The sequence below is a fragment of the Triturus cristatus genome, chromosome 2_1 (genome assembly GCF_964204655.1).
Source record: "Triturus cristatus chromosome 2_1, aTriCri1.1, whole genome shotgun sequence".
NCBI classification, from domain to species: Eukaryota; Metazoa; Chordata; class Amphibia; order Caudata; family Salamandridae; genus Triturus; species Triturus cristatus.
Genome location: NC_140581.1, coordinates 591,158,153 through 591,177,514, shown reverse-complemented (window position 1 = coordinate 591,177,514; position 19,362 = coordinate 591,158,153). Strand labels below are relative to the sequence as shown.

Genomic DNA, 19,362 nt, shown 5'->3' with positions numbered 1-19,362 from the left:
GGATAAGAAATATAGGACCACAGATGACGCCCCTGCGTGACTCACAGGTCACCCAAAACCAGACTCTGTGTTAATGCAGGCTTCTCAACAACGCTCCAAAAATCCTGCGGCGCCTTTATCTTCACCCCTGGACAGAGAAGGCAGACGTCTGGATTCCATTGGCAAAAGGTTCTCAGCAATGTCTACTCTAACGGTTAAGGCTGCAAATTCCCTGGCGATTCTAGGGTGCTTCGATCGCCAAATGTGGTTGGACATTGCCGCATATATTGACCAGCTGCCGGAAGACGTGAAGGAAGAAGTAAAAAAGATTCCGCATGAAGGAGAGAGGGCATCCAATGAGATAATTGATTCAGCTATGGAGATTGCTGAGACAGTATTTAGGCAACTGGCTGGAGCTGCGGTTTTGCGCAGACCGGGATGGCTCAAAGCCACCTCATTCCGTCCAGAGGTTCAAAATTAGATATTGGACCTCCCATATGATGGGTAAGCTCTTTTCAGGAGTCTTGTGGAACAGGCCCTCAAGACAGACACAGTTACTGCCAAGTCATTGGGGACGCTGCAATTCAGAAAAGTTCCTTTTCGAGGTTCTAGGGGAAGAGGACAGCCTTCCTACAGAGGGGGGGTATCAGCAATACCGCAACCCAGCATACTCCTAGACACCTCAATCATACCGGCCTCAGTACCAACAGACAGCCGCCTCAATCTTCCAACATCAGACCAAATAGAGAGAAAACAGAACGAGCTGGCAAGGATGCTGGTAATCAGCAATGATACACCACAGGCTCCGGCCCCATCTCTCCTTCCTTCACATTTATATCCAACTCATCCTACCCGCCTAGGAGGCAATATCTCCCACTACCTCCATCAATGGCAGTCCATTACTACGGACCAGTGTGTCCTTCGTCTAGTGCAATTCGGACACACTCTGGAGTTTATACAGTAACCACCTATAACCCCTCCTCAAATCTCCGCCAACAGGCATCTCAAATCACTTCAGCAGGAGGTCAGAAACATGCTTCCAAAAGGAGCAATAGAAAAGTCCCCATTATCCAGCAGGGCACAGGTTTCTATTCCAGTTTCTTCTTGGTCAGAAAGAAGTTAAAGCAGTGGAGACCAATTTTGGACATCCGAAACCTAAATCTGTACTTAAGGAAACAATTGTTCCAAATAATATTGTAAGAAGTGCTGAAGCTCCTACATCAATGAGCTTTTATGACAACCTTCGACCTCCAGGATGCCTACTTCCTCATTCCTATGTACCCAAAACAAAGAAAATACCTGTGATTTGTGGTAGCCAGACGCCACTACCAATTCTGAGTACTCTCCTTTGGTCTGAAGTCCGCTCCCAGGATTTTTACCAAGTGCCTGGCTCCGGTCGCAGCGTTTCTCAGACAGCAGCAACATCAAGTCTTTCCATATCTGGACGACTGGATGATCAAGATTCCGTCCGAAGCAACAGCAATAGAGTCCACAAAAGTATGCCCTACTCTCTTCAAGAGATTGGGTCTTATGATCAATCTACAAAAATCCAATCAAATTTCATCTAAAAAAAATTGTCTTCCTATGAGCTCATTTAGACACAGTATCCTTAAAGGTGAGTCCTGCGAAAGAGCGTCAACAGCGTCTTCTCAATTTGGCAAATTTCATCAGAAGAAAAAAGTTTCTTTCGGTCCGACTTTACAAATCCCTTTTGGGAATAATGTCGTCTTGCACTTCTTTACTTCCTTTCTCCTGTCTCTGGATGCGCCCAATTCAAGAAGAACCGGACAAGCAGTGGGTCCAATCAAGAAGATCCTTGGACGACTTCGTCCGCATAACTCCACGCCTGGTGAAAGCCCTAGGGTGGTGGATAGATAAGAGCCTTCTGCCAGTGGGGCTTCTCTTGCAACAAGTAGCTGCTCCACAAGTAGTTACGACAGGATGCGCCCTTAGAGGGATGGGGAGCTTATATCCAGGAACTCCAAGTCAGTGCCAAATGGAATCAAACTCAATTCCACATAAACATGCTAGAACTGAAAGCGGTGCATCTAGCTTTACAGGCATTTCTTCCCAGAATTCGCTACTCATCTGTGTTAGTCCAGACGGACAATACCACTACTATGCTCTACATCTACAAGCAAGGCGGCAAAAAAGTCTCGCCATCTCTCCAGAGAAGCTCAGGTCTTATGGGAATGGGCCATGGCTCAAGGAATCCACTTATGGGCAGAACATGTTCCAGGACGTCAGAACATGATTGCGTACACTCTAAGCAGGTTGACAACATAGTGTCACGAATGGGAGATTCACTACCAAACGCTACAGGACATATTTCAGATCTGGGGCAAGATGGAATTGGACCAATTTGCAACTCACCAGAACCGCAAATGCCAGTACTATGCAAGTTGGCATCCCCTACAGGGGTCATGGGGGAATGCCTTTTCAGTTGCATTTTCCGGCTTCTTTGCCTATGCCTTTCCTCCTAAGAGTTCGGAGGACGATAAGAACCGAACAATGCAAGTTGATACTCATCGCTCCGGCCTGGCCTCGTCAGAACTGGTATACAGAACTGCTTCTTTTATCCCACGTTCCACACCGTCGACTACCAGTATTTCCCAATCTTCTGACCATGAACCAGGGCCAGATACTTCACCCGGATCTCAAGAGCTAGCATTTGTCGGCACGGCTCCTGATTACAATGAATTCCAACACCTAAACTTTTCTAGTAAGTGCAGAGATGTACTAGCCAGTGCGCGAGCGGAAAGTACCAACAAGACTTACCACCTCAAATGGAAGCGCTTCTGCATCTGGTGTCAAGAGAGCATACACCCACTATCCTCCTCTCCGGAACAAGTCTTACCTTACGTCTTACAACTAGCAAAATCGGGCTTGGCTCATAGTTCGATAAAGGTTCATTTAGCATCCATTTCCAGATATAGAATATAATCTTCTTCTCCACCTCTGTGGTCCTCTAGAGTTAAATGAGAATTTCTCAAAGGACTGTTTCGAATGTTTCCTCCGGTTAGACCTCCACCATTGCAGTTGAACACTGTCCTCTCGCACTTAATGAAACCTCCGTTCCAACCAATTCACACAGCAGATATAAAGTTCCTGGCTTGTAAATTTGGCTTTGCTCATCGCCTTGACATCTGCTAGAAGGGTTTATGAGATTCAGGCCTTTGTAATAGAGAAACCCTTTTTTCAATTTAAAACAGATGGAGTTCTGCTACGCACAAATCCGAAGTTCATTCCCAAGGTTCCCTCTAAACGAACCGGTGGTACGTAAAACTTTCTTCCCAAATCCAATGACCTCGGCAGAGAGGGCTCTGTATTCACTGGATGTCAGGCGTTGTTTCAACTTTTATCTACATAACACGCAACCTTTCCACAAGATAATTCAATTGTTTGTTGCATACAGTGCGCCAAGGAAAGGTTTTTCGCTCTCCAAACTGAGTGTAACTAGATGGGTTGCAAGTGCCATAAAATGTTGTCATCACAAAGCAGGAAGACCTTTATCCGCAAGAGTCCGATCCCATTCCACGAGGGCGGTTTCAAAGTCTGCAGCTTTATTTGCTGGAGTATCGCTTCCAGAAATTTGCAGGGCTGCAACGTGGAAGAGTAGACTCACATTCACCCGACACTACTGCCTGGACTCAGCAATATTAAATTACACAGCTGTGGGTCCAGCAGTACTTCGTCAGGTGAGCCACCCATGTCTACCCTCCTACCTCTTCTTCTGTATCACATCTCCACATGCTTAACCGTTTACCATGCTGTATTTACAGGAATTTTGTCTATTATCATCATCTCGTATATTATTTGATGAATGCTTCAAGTCCTATCAATCAATCAAGGGTTTATAAAGCGAGCTACTCACCCGTGAGGGTCTCAAGGTGCTGTATGTATGTGTATGTGTGTATATATATATATATATATATATATATCTCTATTTCGGTTAAGCTCTAAAGACTATGGTAAATGTGATCGCAACTGCTTGCTATTCTTATTCAAGCATGTGAATCTATGAAAGTTCCAATACTGGAGTAAGAAGCAGGTTTCTTACCTGTAACAATAGTTCTCCAGTATTGTAAGCTTTCATAGATTCACATGCGACCCATCCTCCTCCCCAGGGTAGTCTCACCTCGTTTTGTGGGCATAATTAGTTTAGCACTTGTGCTCGAAAATCTGACCTTCTCTCTGGAGGTGACTGGATGCTGATTGGTTGAGGCAGAAGTTTGGTTCTTTTTTAATAATGACCATGATAGTTTATTAAACTGAAAGGCCTAGGCCTTTCTAGTCTATACCTATCGGTGAACTATTCAGTAGCAGCTCCTCGAAGGAGTGCTGTGGGGCGGGGCGGGGGAGAGGCAGGGTGTGGGTAGTAAACTCCGGCATAAGGCCGAACAGAGGTAAGCAAAGAAATAAATAAAACGAATTGCATTGCACGCGCTGCATCACCATTTTATTTATTTATTTACATCCGTTCAGCCATATGCCGGAGTTTACTACACCCATCCTGCCCCTTCCCCGCTCCTTCATAACCTTCATAATAAGGGATAATAAGGACTGTTTCTGGCCATGAAATGTTGTAAGGTGTAAATGTTCTTGTTGTTTTCAGACTGTTAATATCTTCATGTATTGCTTTGTCGAATGCCAGAATTTCAGAAGGCATCAAAGAATTGGGTGGGTTAAAGTATGATTTAGGTCGCAGGTTGGAGGCGGAGGCGATAAACAAGGAATCTCTTACTTGAAAAAATGTCTTAATCTTATTATTCAGAAAAAGGAGTTCGGGTTGTATCTTGAAAAAATCAGTCCCTTTTGTTATCACTAAAGTGTTCCATGACCTGTTTCTATGGTAACAGGCAGAAGGCAGATTGGGGGGAGGGAAGGGTTGAAATGTATTTCAGTTGGAAAGGGTTGAAATGTTTAACCAATAGTAATGTGTATTTGCTTTTGAGTTTATGTGTGAAGGATTGTGATTTGATGTTTACATGTATATGTGTAGAAAATGAAAGGGAAACCTTTCCATTCTTTGTTTTTGCTGAGAGGTGCACAGTGCAGAGATTCTGTAAAAGAAAATATGGTGAGTGATTGATATACTTCTTAATCTACAAAAGAACTTGAAAGATGAGTTATTTAATTGTGAGGGGATGTATGTAGACTATTTTGATTTTAATCAGACTAATGTATTTCTCCTGCTAAAGTGTAGGGAGTACTTTTTTTCTCTACAATGTGTGTGCATGTAGAAACCATTCTGTGATAACCATCTGTGTTTTTCATGTGTTTGTAGACAGATAACTGTGCTGTTTTTATATTTTGGTAGAATTAGAAACCAGTCATTGTTTATGAATTTGTGAAATGAGTTATGTTATGTTTCTATACTAAAATGTAGTACTACTTCTAGATGAAGAAATGTGTTTTGGTATAGTGCAAGGGTTAGTGTTGTTTGTCTAGAATCACACAGTGAGTCTGTGTGCATTTGGGAACCACTGTGAGAAGCTTTTGGTAACATCGTGTATTTGCTGACAGATAACTGTTTTAACTTGTCATGTTGTGAAGTTTTAGTAGCATTAGAAGACAGTTATGGCTTATGATTTGATTAAATGAGTCAGGCTTTGACACAAAAGTGTAGTCCTGAAATATGTAGATTGTGTGCAGTTCCCTTACCACTTGCACTGTAGTGAATGAGTTTTGGTAAACTCCTAGGGATAGTGGTTGTTGTCTTGAATCACACTGTGAGTCTGTGTGCATTTGGGAACCACTGTGAGAGAAGCATTTGGTAACATCGTGTATTTGCTGACAGATAACTAATTTAAAACCTCTCATGTTGTCAAGTTTTAGCAGCATTAGAAGCTAGTCTTTGCTTATGCATTGATAAAATGAGTCAGGGTTTGACACTAAGGTGCAGTACCATGTACTATTCTGTTCACTGTGGCAGAACTGAAATTTTAAAAGTTTTACCTAAGCACTGTCCTAGAAGTAGTCTTGATTATTTAGTCAGTTTCTAAGTACCAAATAGATTGCTTCAAATGTCTATGCAGTATGCATGTAGTGTTCTAACATACTATACACTTGTCTTTTACACCTTCAATTCCCTAGTCAGTATCCATACACTTCCAGGAAACATCCTGTCACTTCCTTTGCAGTCCTCTAGAGACCCATTCAACAGCATGTACTAATCCATTCACTTTGGGTTTTAGCAAACACTTATAAATTCACCAAGACACTCTTTCCAGTACTCTAATGATTCAGTCACTGCCTAAGTATTCATGCACTGAGCCAGGTCTTAGCACATGGACTTCTTCAAACCCCTATCCACTATGCATACAGTCCTCTAACCATCTACACACTTGTCTTTCACACCTTCAATTCCCCAGTCAGTATCTGTTCACTTCCAGTAAACACCCTGTCACTGCCGTTGCACTCCTCTAGTGACCCATTCAGCATCATGTACTAATCCATTCACTTCGCCAAACCCTAATAAATTCACCCAGACACTCTCCTTGCTGTACTCTAATCATTCAGTCAGTACCCAAGTACTCATCCAGTGACCCAGGCCTTAGTATATGGACTGCTTCAAACCCTTATCCACTATGCATGCAGTCTTCTAACCACGTACACAATTGTCTTTCACACCTTCAATTCCCTAGTCAGTATCCATACACTTCCAGGAAATACCCTGTCACTCCCTTTGCAGTCTTCTAGGGACCCATTCAGCACCATGTACTAATCCATTCACTGTGCTAAAACCCAAACACTTATAGGTTCACCAAGATACTATCTTTGCAGTACTCTAATCATTCAGTCAGTGCCTAAGTATTCATACACTGAGCCAGGCCTTAGCACATGGACTGCTTCAAACCCCTTTGCATGCAGTCTTCTAACCACCTAGACACTTGTCTTTCACACTTTCAATTTCCTAGTCAGTATCCATACAGTCCAGCACTTGTCACTGCCTTTGCACTCCTCTAGTGACCCATTCAGTACCAAGTACTAATCCATTCCCTGTGCGAAAAGCCTAGCACTTATAAATTCACCTAGGCACTCTCCTTGCTGTACTCTAATCATTCAGTCAGTACCCAAGTAGTCATGCAGTGAGCCAGGCCTTAGCACATGCACTGCTTTAAATGCCTATGCAGTATGGATGCAGTCCTCTAATCACCTACACAGTTGTTTCACACCTTCAATTCCCTAGTTAGTATTCATACTCTTCTAGCAAACACCCTGTCACTCACCCAGTGTGTCTCCTTATAGTACTGTAATCATTTAGTCAGTTAGCATGTAGTCTTTTAGTGAGGTAGGCTTTAGGGCATGAACTGCTTCAAAGTAGTATGCACTATGCATGTAGTGTTTTAACGATCGTCACACTTTTGGTTCAGGGCTATAGTTTCTTAGTCAGTTTTTATATAAAATGTGTTTGTACAGTAATAGAATAGTATAAATTTGAAAGTTATTAATATACATTTATTTGTGATTCTTTTTTACAGATACAGAACAGGAGTGTTTCTCATCTGTTTGCACTATTCTCGTGCAAGATTGTTTGGATGAAGGGTCCTTAGGTGTTTCATCATACTTGCTGTGCCGCACGAGTATGTTTTGTTAGGATCCCCTCGTAACAGAACTCTTTGGCAAATCTTGCTAGTGATGAAGGTGGCATTGGTCTTTGTTTGCCCCTTGGGAAAAGTAAAAAATTTCCTCACCACTGAAGAAAAACGTTGTGGGCGTGGTGCCTTCTGCAAAAAAAATTCCTCAGATTCGGGAAATATTTTAAAGCGGCAATATTTACAGTTTTTGAAAGTTAAACTTATACAATTTTGTTAGCTGTATGCATTTTATATATCTTTGATTTATTTCTTGTGGTATTTTGTTGAGAATATCATGTTGTTTTTTTAACAATCTTTCTGATTTTCCAGGTCTGTCGTCGACATCCATGATTCCCACAGGAGTGTTCCGCCTTGTTGTTTTGTATTGTTGTTGTTACATTTTGTTTTAGTCTATTGTTCATATATATGTTAATAAAAAAATTAAGTTTGAAAATAGTTTATCGTTTATATATTTTTGTTATAAAAAATAAAGTTTGAAAAAAAAAATGAATAACGTTTTTGGTGGTTCTCTTAACTGCTGTGTGACTCTTTCTTGTTGTCATTACTGTTATTTGATGGAGTCCACCATGGTGTTAAATTTTGGGGCACTTATCGCTGGAATACTAGTGATATCTGCAGTTTGCACCAACTTCTGAATAGTGTGTTAGATTTATCTAAACTTTACTTCCGTTAAAGTGCTGATAATGAAATGGAGAGTAGCCGTTCCCGTGCAAAAAGACACGAGTTGCACCTTTCCGATTTATTCTAAATACTAAAATCCTGTATTGAATTGCACTGAGGTATTGGCTGCACTTACAGTGTACACACAATCTATTAAGAAATCTCATTGTATTTATATTGATTGGGAATAGTGCGTCAGGTGCTGGATCTTGACGAGATACACTGCTCAGTTCGTATATTGTTCTGCACATGAAAAAAATCACATCACAACTTTCACACCAATTGCAATGCGAAACAAATTCCGGCGAAAAGACACGTTAGCACCAGGGTTTTTACACCTGCTTTCTGCTGGTGTTAAGCAGGACAACTACCTGCACCATGAAAGGGAATACAGCCAAGAGCCACACCAGAACACCCACAGATGCCATAGAGTCAATGAGCATGATACAGGGATACCCATGAGGGACACAAGACTCATCGCAACAACTTCTGGACCGCCAATGCCCCCCAAACTCGCATCTGAGCAAGTGTGTCCCTGTGGTCATTGTGTTAGCATGATAGGCACGAGCCTTGCAATATCACAGTGTGCTGTCACCTCAGCTTTGGCAGTGAGCCTGGACATGTAGCTACGCACGCATCCTCCTGCATGTACAACCGACGTGTGTTGGTCCGGGGTACACAGGTCAGCGCAGGGTTGTGCCTATTCGGCAAGGGGAACGGGGTGTCTCGGACATGTCCGTGTACAGAAAGTGCGGTAAGTGTGTGTCTGTGTTCTGGTGTGGCCTGCCACAAGGGCCGCAGCAGTCGATGTTGTAAAGTGGCATGCACCACCTTCAAATGGCACTGCGATGGTGTAGTTGGAATGCAGCAGGACATGCGCGAATAGGCATTACAATGGTGTGCTGTACGAGTGCACGAGATACAACAGCGCACCGTACATAAGTGTGGGGGCTCGTGTGAGGGAGGAGCAGCTGTTTGGCAACGTAACAGACCGTGAACTCGCCCATGTGCCACGTGCTGGGCATCTCATCCATGATGACCACGGTCGCAGATATCCCACAACACCAACGACTCGCCTTTGTACACATCCTGTATGAATGCAGCGTGGTTTTCACTTCTATGCTCGTTCAGTGGTGTGATGTTGGCGGGTTGTGTGACTTGTGCTCCTTGTTGGTGTGTTTTATTTTGGCCATTGTTAGTCTATATGTGTGTTGTACTTAATTGTGCATGTGTGCCATTCTGCCCATATCCCCCCCTCCCCCCACTCTCTGCTTCTTCCTCTTCCTAGTGCTGTTGTGTCTATAATTTTGTTGCTTCACACACAAATACATGTAAAGAATAAATTAGAATAGTTCCTTGATTCTTTTAGGTTTCAAAACTTCTCTATTAGTTTCTTTTCAATTTTCCATATGAACCGTTTTTTTAATATTCAACAACTCATAGAAGTCAGAAGTGCAATGTATTCTATCAACACACTTTCTAGAACATTCTCCAATACGTGCAGGTTAAAAGTTCAACAATTTTTTTAAACTTTATGATATTTTTTTGTAACATTTTCTTGAACATTTAATGACACGTGCAGGTTAAAATTTGACGATTGTTTTAAGTTCGAACAGTGCCTTCCAAACGCAAGTAGCAGGTGTGGTTGAGCTGAGCAAATTTTATCCTATGATATGTACTCCACGTTGAAACTGCTTTTTCTTAACCAATCACAAATCTGCTTTTCCACAAAACTAATGTGCACCCTACTTTTAAAAAAGAATGCTTTTCATGATATCTTTAGAGATACGTTATAGATAGGAATTAGCATTTAAAAAACCTTTGAAATTCACTGAGACAATCATAGGTTTCAGGGGCATTATAGTTAGGAATTGGCATTTAAAAAAACCTTAGAAATTCACTGAAAAAACCATAGGTTTCAGGCGTGTTATAGTTAGCTGGACATTTCCCTCGTACAAAACCCTAGAAATTCCCCTGTTATAGTTAGGTCAGCTAACTATAACTCGCGCCCCCGCAATGCACTGCTGATGATGTCACATATTACATCACTCATGACATGGTCAGTGACATCACTCATGACATCTCAAATGACATCACTGATGACGTCATTCAGTGAGTATGTGTTTCTGTAAAGTTTTAATATATTTAATATATATAGGAAAAGGCCTGTTGAAGAATGAGTGGGTGTACAAGTGTGTGAATGGATGATTTTCTAGGTGCGTAAATGACTCTATAAGTGGGTCATTAAATGTATCTTACTGCAGACTAGTGACTAAAGTGTGTGAATGTCTGTGTGTTGGTGTATAAGTGGCTGCATGGTTTTGTGAATAGCTATATGAGTGTCTATATGGGTTATTGATTGGTTGTCTGAGTAACTGTATGGGTGCCTGAGTGTTTGTGTGGGTAGGGTGTGTGTGACTCTATGCATATTTGTGTGAGTGGGTGATTCAATGGGTGCATGGGTTTAAGAGTGCATCTGTGATGGACTGTATGGTTGGGTGAGTGTACGTATGGGTGTGTTAGTGATTGAATGTATATCTCAGTTGTACATGTGTCAGTAACTACATATGTGAAACGCAGTGTATATGTGTGTAAGAGTATATAACTATCTATATGTGAGAGTGTGTGATTGCGGGAGTGGCTGTATGCGCCATAGTGCAAGGATATCTGTATCATGTGCTGTTTGTTTTTTCTGCAGGAAGACACAGAAATTGTTATTATTTTTATGAGTAAGTGAACTTGAGTGTGTTTAACTGTATAGGTGAGTAAATTGGACTGTGATTCATTATTTGCATGACTGACTAGATGTGTCAGTACCTCAATGGATGATTGGCGGTGTGTGAGTGTCTATATAGGTGTATAAATGCACAGAGTGACTGTAAGTATGAGTGACTGTAGAGGTGAGTGAGTGGACATGTATGTAGATCTAAAAGTCAATGAGTGGGTGAGTAGTTATTGGTATTAGAGTATCTATGGTTGTCAAAATGGCCGTTTTGGATTTTTGAGTCGGTATATCAAAGGTTATATTAGGGTGTGAGAAGATGTACTAATTTATCACATGGATGACGTCATCAGTGATGTCATTTGAGATGTCATCAGTGATGTCATCAGTGATGTCACTGACCATGTCATGAGTGATGTAATATGTGACGTCATCAGCAGTGCATTGCGGGGGCGCGAGTTATAGTTAGCTGAACTAACTATAACAGGGGAATTTCTAGGGTTTTGTACGAGGGAAATGTCCAGCTAACTATAACACGCCTGAAACCTATAGTTTTTTCAGTGAATTTCTAAGGTTTTTTAAATGCCAATTCCTAACTATAACGCCCCTGAAACCTTTGGTTTTTTCAGTGAATATATATATATATATATATATATATATATATATATATATATACACATACACACACATACATACATATACGGCATGTGTTGTTTCAGTGATAGGTGTTTCAAGAACTAAGTGATAAAGAGCACCAGGTAAAGTAACCATAACCAAACATAAAGAAAGAAGTGTCAGTGAATTGACTTATAAAAATACAACAATTTCACAAATGTTTTTGGTATATACAATGACATCTAAATGCTCATTTAAACAATAGAGAAGGAACAACCAGAATGTTTTTTGTGCTCTCGCCTAGATACTTGTCCTTTCATTGGTGTTGATGACATTTCAACCTTACTTGGAATCTGAGAGTCTGATCGGGACTGTAATAACCAGGGGACTACAAAAGACACCGAATTAGAGCTTGTAATTGGAGTCATATGGTGACAGCTCAGGGGCTATATGGCCTTGGGAATAGCATGCTTACTGTTAGAAATGGGATTTTTGGATGGCTAGGGCTTGCGCCTAAGCCAGGCAGAAACCACCACTCTAGTCAGGGCAAGGGACTTACACGCTGAAGATGACCCCTGCTCACCCCCTTGGTAGCTTGGCACGAGCAGTCAGGCTTGTCCCAGAGGCCATGTGTAAAACGTTTGCGCAACACACACACAATAGCAGCGACACTAGGCACACTACAAAAGAAACTCCACACAAGGATATATAAAAATAGCTTTTGTATTATCCAAAACACAGTAGATCATAATCACACATATACACTGTGCCAACTGGCACCAGGTAATAATTTACAGGGGATTATTTACATGACAGGGCCAATCGGGCCACTGTCAGAACCATCACAAAGCACAAGTAGCAAATATAAACACAGCCAGTAACTACTGGCAAAATACTGTACTCCGCATTTAGCATTGGCAACATAAACACATTATGTCTGCATGACATCCTAAGCATAAAAACATTATGCAATCTCTGAAGGCATAAACACATTATACAATAATCATATCAGGCATAAACACATTATGCAATCCTTTAGGGCCTTGTGCCCTCCTAGTACACTCTGGTACCAACCAGGACCCCAGGCCAACTGGCCTTTCGCTGGGGCTCAAAATGCTCTCTGTCTCAAATGTCAGGGCGTAAAGTTAGGACCTTCCACTGGCCCTTTGACTGCCTTGGCAGCAGAAAAGATGTGTGTCACGCACTGGGGGCCGAGGGTTGCATCTTACCCCTTCCTTATCATAAAAATCATAATTGCCTCCACGTCGCAGCTGCCCGCTCTCTCGCGGTGCAGCTGAGTCAAATCGGCACTGGCACCAACAATGCAACTGAAGCCCCACTCCGGGACTTCTAAAACTAAAAGGGCCCAAAAAGGAATTCCGCATAGGCACCACGGTTCTTCAGTGACGGCCAACACTGCTCTGCCCCAACTCACCGGGACAGATAGCGGCCGGCTCCAGGCACCGAAAATGTGCTTCGGGAGGTCCCGCTCACGGGACTCTGCTTTACCTCTCTCGGTCTCCTCTGGCAGTAGGCAGGCACCGACAATGTGCCTTGCAGGCTCCGTCTCTGTTCTCCGCGGCCGCAGGCAGGGCTCCTCCCACCTTCCAGCTAACTCGGCCGAGACATCCAGCCGTCAACTAGGTTCCGTCCACAACCAGGCCGCTTGCCTGACTTCCGGGTCGCCGCTCGTGGTGTGGCGGCCCTTTTCCAAAATGCAAGACGCGGGGTAGGCTCCCGCCTTTAAAATACACACAAATGCAGGGTGGGCTCCCGTTATCCAAATGGAGGCACCAGCATGCGTGGTAGGCTCCTGCTTTCCTCCCGCAGCTCGGGGGAAATCCCCACACCGGCATTTCCTTCAGGGGACTTTGCAGCCAAGTGCTGCCGGCCACCAGCACTCCTCCTGGAGTAGAAATTTAGCGCTCACGACGCGCTAAGCTCCCAAAGGTTTCAGGGCAAAGGCTGAGCCCAGGCAGGCCAGCTCACAGGGCCCTCCAGCAGGGAGGCAGTCCTTCGTGGTGGTTCCTCCTGGGGCCCAGCAGCAACAAGTCGCAAGGAAGCACTCCAACATGGGGTCACAGCCCCAGTGCTTATACAGCACTTTTTCTTTGTTCTGCCCTGGCACAGGGCTGGGGGAACCAGTCGCAACTGGTTCTGGGGGGTAGTGGAGCATTATGTTTACCGGGTTCCTCTTCCCCTTTGTCAGGTGGGGGCTCGGTCATCAGACACACCACAGGGGGGGGGCAGAGCCAGCATTCACCCAGGCAAGCAAAGACCTATTCAGGGTCAGGGGACTACTCCTCCTACTAGTTCAAATGCAGATCTCCTATTCAGTCTAGCGCTGATTCACCCTGCCCTCCCCGGAGCCACACACACCTCACCAGCCCCTGTCATTCCAGAGCCAGACATGCAATGCGCATCAGGCAGGCAGACACATCGCACACAGAAATGGCAACTTCTAAAAGTAGCTTTTCCAAAATAGTGATAATAAATCTGCGCACACCATTGCGCAGCATTTATTATTACTAATCCAAACATACCAAACTTGACCACGCTGCTCCTCTCATATCAGGAATTACCACTGAAATACTTATCAGGGAATCCCCAATGCATTCCTATGAGAGGGCAGCCTCACAGCAGTGAGAAACCAAAATGGCTGTTTGTCATTGCCAGGACAGGTCACACACTTAAGGTACATATCCTACATTTTACCTGCAATGCACCCTGCCCATAGTGCTAGCTAGGGCCTACCTTAGGGGTGACTGACATGCAGTAAAAGGCGGTCACAGACGTGGCATACTCTTTAGGTGCCACATCACGGCGGCAGTAACACTGCGCGCGCAGACCCTGCAATGGCAGTGGCCTGAGACAGGTTTGAAAGGCGACCTTGGTGGGTGGCGCAATCAGCGCTACAAGCCCACCAGTAGCATTTAATTTGTCTGAGATACCACTTTAAAAGGGACTGACAGGTAAATTAAATATGCCAAACAGGTGATTATATATTAAAATTGTTTGCATAACAATGGAAATAAATCAATAAAACTAATTACAAAAATGTGTGGTAAGGCTTTGAATTTTCAACTTTCCAGCTGCTGATCGCATTTGAGAAAGCACTTGCCTCTGCTGAAAAGATTCCTAGTGATGACCACCAACGTCTTTACAAAGATTTTATTCACTGTCTGTCTCAGGTAAGATATTTCTTTACTTATGTTTTTTTTTTTAATTTGTTGTACTTAGGAAAGACAACCCAAGCCTTGTTCTCTTCAGCCCCTAGTTAAAGAAAAAGGTTCTGAAATGTCAAAGATAAGTCATGTTTCTACAGCATGTGTCAATTTGAGAAAATGTAAATTATGTTTGTGTGCCTTTTTTTTTTTTTTTATCTTCTTTCCTCAATTAATGAGACTTTCCTAAAACTGCCCTAATAATATAATCAGAACTCTCCTTGTGGCCAAACCCTTTGCTACGCCGTCATACCAGTTTTATTTCCATTTTGTTGCTTGAAGGTCTCTGGGAGTAGTTTGGGCTTTTTTGATCTCAATGCCGCACACATTTTGTGATAGTTTACTGTTGAGGTTATTCATTTTGCTTTTTGATGTTTTTGGGATCTATAGTTGTTTGTGATTCTGTTGCAGTATACTGTTCTATTTTGCATTTAAAGGGTGTGAGTATTTTTTAGGTTATTTTTCACTATGGTCTTTTGTTGGGGGGGCCAGTCACTGTCCATTTTGTCCATTTTTAAATTTGTCCATGAAGGATGGATCCGTGTCAGATTTTCAGGCTATCCTCATGGGGTAAAGTAAGATACTGTAAATGTAATTGGGAAACTTTGATATAGAGAGGGGCTAGCCAAACAATATGGCATAGAGCAGCCCTCATAGTCCAATGTCAAACACCTCTACTCCCACCTCTAAGTAGAATTTAGGGGAAAACATGCAGAGAGCTGAAAAAGGTGAGGGAAACTTGAGCAAATATCATTTCTGCCATCATGTTTAATCAGGTGGCTCCGCCTGGTTGCTATTCTTTTTGGGCTATACCATTCGTGGCACATTGTTTCGGTGCCTTGTGTTTAAGTTGGTGTCTGAAAATGAGTCCTGTTTTTTCTCTCTGAATCACCTTGCTAGTGATTGTAGTCGAGCACCACTCATTTGATTTCATTTGTCCCAATCTAACATTAGTTCCGTATGTACCAGACGGGTATGGATGTGAGGTCTAGCATCCAGCACTATGAAAGTGGTGAAACATTATGGATCCCAAAATCAGTGACTTGCTTTCCTGTTGGATTGTGATGTTTTCCTCAGGTGAAAAAGCTTGTTTTGAAAAGATAATAATCCTCAGAAATAAATGCTTTGCTGCGGGATCTAATCTGGGGGTATGGACGGAGGAGGCTCTGTACAGCGGAGGCTCTGTACAGCGGCCCATGATAGTGGGTGGCCTAGGGGTGCCGAATTTTGAGCTTTATTTCCTGGCCTCTCAGATGCTATAGCTAGCGCACTGGCTGGAGGGAGTGAACCCGCGGGAGCGTTCCTGATTGAGTCTGGAGCGCACCCCAGGTTACTACTTGCCAAATTGCTTGATCCAACAGTGTTAGTCGCTTACAGGTCGGTACTACAGATTGCTGCCCTGCAGTGTTGGAAACACTGCATGACACAAATGACAGGGTCCCCTTTGTCGGTTTACCCCATGGCGTCCCGAGGTCAAAATTTACAGCCAAACAAATGACAACTTGGTCGGAGACTGCACTAGAGACGGTAGGGGAATGCTATTAAGAGAAACTTTTAGCCCCCTTTGAGGATCTAGTTGAAGGCTTTGGCGTCCCGCCTGGGCAGTTCCTCCGGTATGTATTACACTCTTTATTTACATTGGGTACGGCTAGGCACCAGGTAAAGTGGTGTTCGAGGCATTGGCGCTGTAGATCACATGCTTTGCATACTCCTGCCATCGAGTGTAGGGTCCGGATGTTTTTTTTCCGCCATCGGGTTCGCACGTGAATTGCCGTTTCTCGGGTTCCCCTCAGTGCACAATCCACTTACCCTCAATTGTATTGTTTCCGATCGCATATTCACTATTGTGCCAAATACTCACGAAGTGTGCAACTTGTGCGTATCTCCAGAGCACAATGAACATGACTACAACGTGTGTAAATCTTTCAGCTCGAAGAAAACCCTCTGTGACCAACGGGCTCGACGTCGCGGCATTCAGAGCCAACACACCGGTTTCATTCTGGACCTCTTCAGAGATGATTTCGAACAAGAGACGGGCAATGTACTAGGAGCCGAGGAAGAACAGGAGGATCCTATATCCGTCTCAGAATCCGGCTCCGATGTGGATGAAGAGATTCCGCAAGGTCAGCGTATTGTGAGTACCGAACCCTCTCTTGCCCAAAGTCCTACTCAGACTAAGAAAAAGGCTGCGGTCCCACCTCTGCCTTCGGGCCATGGTCGGAACCGAGAAAATGTTTCCAACGCCCCGCCTTCCGGCTCGGCACAGAAACGCATGTTAAAGCCTACCGGCCCGGGATCGACTCGTCCACACTCTGGCATCGAGCCGAAACCTTCGGGTTCGAAGCCGAAACCAGTCTCCGGCCCAACTCCTTCGACACAAAAACATTCTTTGGATCCGAAATCTTCGGCACCAAAGATACACCGATCTCGATGCCGCAGTGGCTTCCGTTCGTTCCGCCACCGCCTTTACCCGGGTTTCAGGACAATTTTGCCCCTAGTTGGGACCCTAATTGGGACACGGAGCCAGATCGATGCCGTCCGATGCCGTACCTGGCACCGTTCGACAATTTATATTCCCCTGTCCCTCCCCCACCTCCGCATCCTGTTTTACGGGCAATGGAGGAAGGGGACCACTGGGAGGGGTCTGAGGACCCTCTTGCATGGCAGTGCGGGTCGGAACAGGAATGGACAGAAGAGCTAGAGGATGCAGGTGGCCTTGACCTCTCCTCTGACCCTGGTTTTCTTTCTCCTGCAGTGACAATGGAGGAGGGGGCTACATACACTGTGGTGCTCCGTAGAGCAGCTGAGGCCCTTGACCTCGACCTGCCTACGGTGACCCTCAAGACTAATCTCCTCACTGAAGTGCTTCAGCCGGCGGCAAGCTCTTTGGAGCCCCTGCTGCCGTTCAATGAGGCCGAAACGGACGTCTTGATGGGCACCTGGTGAAGACCACCCACGGTGGTTCCCGTGGATAGGAACGTAGTCAGGCGCCATCGCCCGGCCCCAGGTGACCCTTCTTTTCTGTCTACCCACCCAACCCCGGAGAGTTTGGTCATCCAGGCCTCAACTTCCCAGAGCGCATTTCCTACCGCTCAGCCGGATAAGGAATCCAAGAAGCTGGAACAGTTCGGCAAGAAACTGTTTTCATCTGCCAGCTTAGGGCTGCGGTCGGTGAAACACCGCATGCCTCTTGGGCCGCTATTACCATGCTGTGTGGGACACGGTTGCGCAGGTGCTGCCTCAGTGTCCAAAGGAGGCGTGGACAGTGCTTTCCCAAGCTGTTGCTGAGGGGAAAGATGCAGCAAAGTTTGCCATCAGGTGTGGATTGGACACCGAAGACTCAATGAGTAGGGCAATTTCCACGACAGTGGCCCTCCGTCTGGTTGCCGGCCACTGGTTTTTCTGGGGATGTGCAAAGTTCTCTTATGGACATGCCCTTTGATGGCACTCGCCTGTTTGACTATAAGGCAGATCGTGCTCTGGAGCGTTTTAAGCACTCACGGGCTACGGCCAAGTCTTTAGGTCTCTCCCTCACGCGCCCAGCCACGTCACCCCACAGCGGTGGGTGGCCGGATTCGCCATCACCTCCCCAACTGGTGTTCTGTTACCTCGGACAGGTGGGTGCTGCAAATCGTTCGAAGGGGCTACTCTCTCTCCTTCGAGACTGCCCCTCCAGCCATTCCATCTCAGTACCACTTCATGTCGGGGGAACATTTTGCGCTTATCAAGCAGGAAGTCACGGCCCTCTTGGCCAAGGGGGCCATCAAGCGCGTTCCTGGGCCTGAAGTAGGACGTGGTTGTTATTCCTACTACTTTCTGGTCCCCAAGAAGGACAAAGGGGGCCTGCGTCCCATCTTGGACCTCAGGAACGTCAACCGCTTCCTCCGGAAGGAGATGTTCAAGATGTTGATTCTAGTTCATGTCTTGGCTGCCCTCGACCCCGGAGACTGGATGGTAGCGTTGGACTTGCAGGACGCATATTTCATATTCCCGTCCTGCCGGCTCACCGGCGTTACCTGCGGTTCTAGGTAGGCCAAGAGCATTTTCAGTTTGCCGTGCTCCCCTTCGGCCTTACCAGTGCCCTTCGGGTGTGCGCAGATCTGGAGTTCCAGTCCTCCCCTATCTCGACGACTGGTTGTTGAAGGCGGGTTCGCCCCAGGCAGTCGTCTCCCGCCTCCAGACTACGGCAAACCTCCTGCATTTGCTGGGGTTCTCCATCAACGTGCCGAAGTCACACCCGAGTCCCTCTCAGAAGCTTCCCTTCATCGGAGCGGTTCTGGATTCGATGCAGTTTCGGGTTTATCCTCCCGAGCAGCGAGTTCGGGATATTCAGGCTATGATTCCGATCTTTCAGCCTCTATCCCGGGTTTGTCAGGATGACCCTCCGGCTCCTGGGCCTGATGGCGTCCTGCATCCTGCTAGTGCAACATGCAAGATGGCATATGTGGGCTCTGCAGTGGGACCTGAAGTTCCAGTGGACACAATATCAGGGCAACCTTTCCGATCACGTCCAGATCTCGGAGGACACTGCACGACAATTGCAGTGGTGGCTCACGAATCG

General features: G+C 45.0%; 1 protein-coding gene across 2 annotated transcripts in view; it reads left to right on the top strand.

The window, feature by feature from the left end:
- The window catches only part of SKIC3 (SKI3 subunit of superkiller complex), a 1,406,584-nt gene that overhangs the window by 201,674 nt on the left and 1,185,548 nt on the right, over positions 1-19,362 (top strand). For both annotated transcript variants that reach the window (XM_085632495.1, XM_085632494.1), the window contains exon 7: positions 14,670-14,768. In XM_085632495.1, coding sequence (XP_085488621.1) covers positions 14,670-14,768 — 99 coding nt within the window. The remainder of the gene's footprint in view (positions 1-14,669; positions 14,769-19,362) is intronic.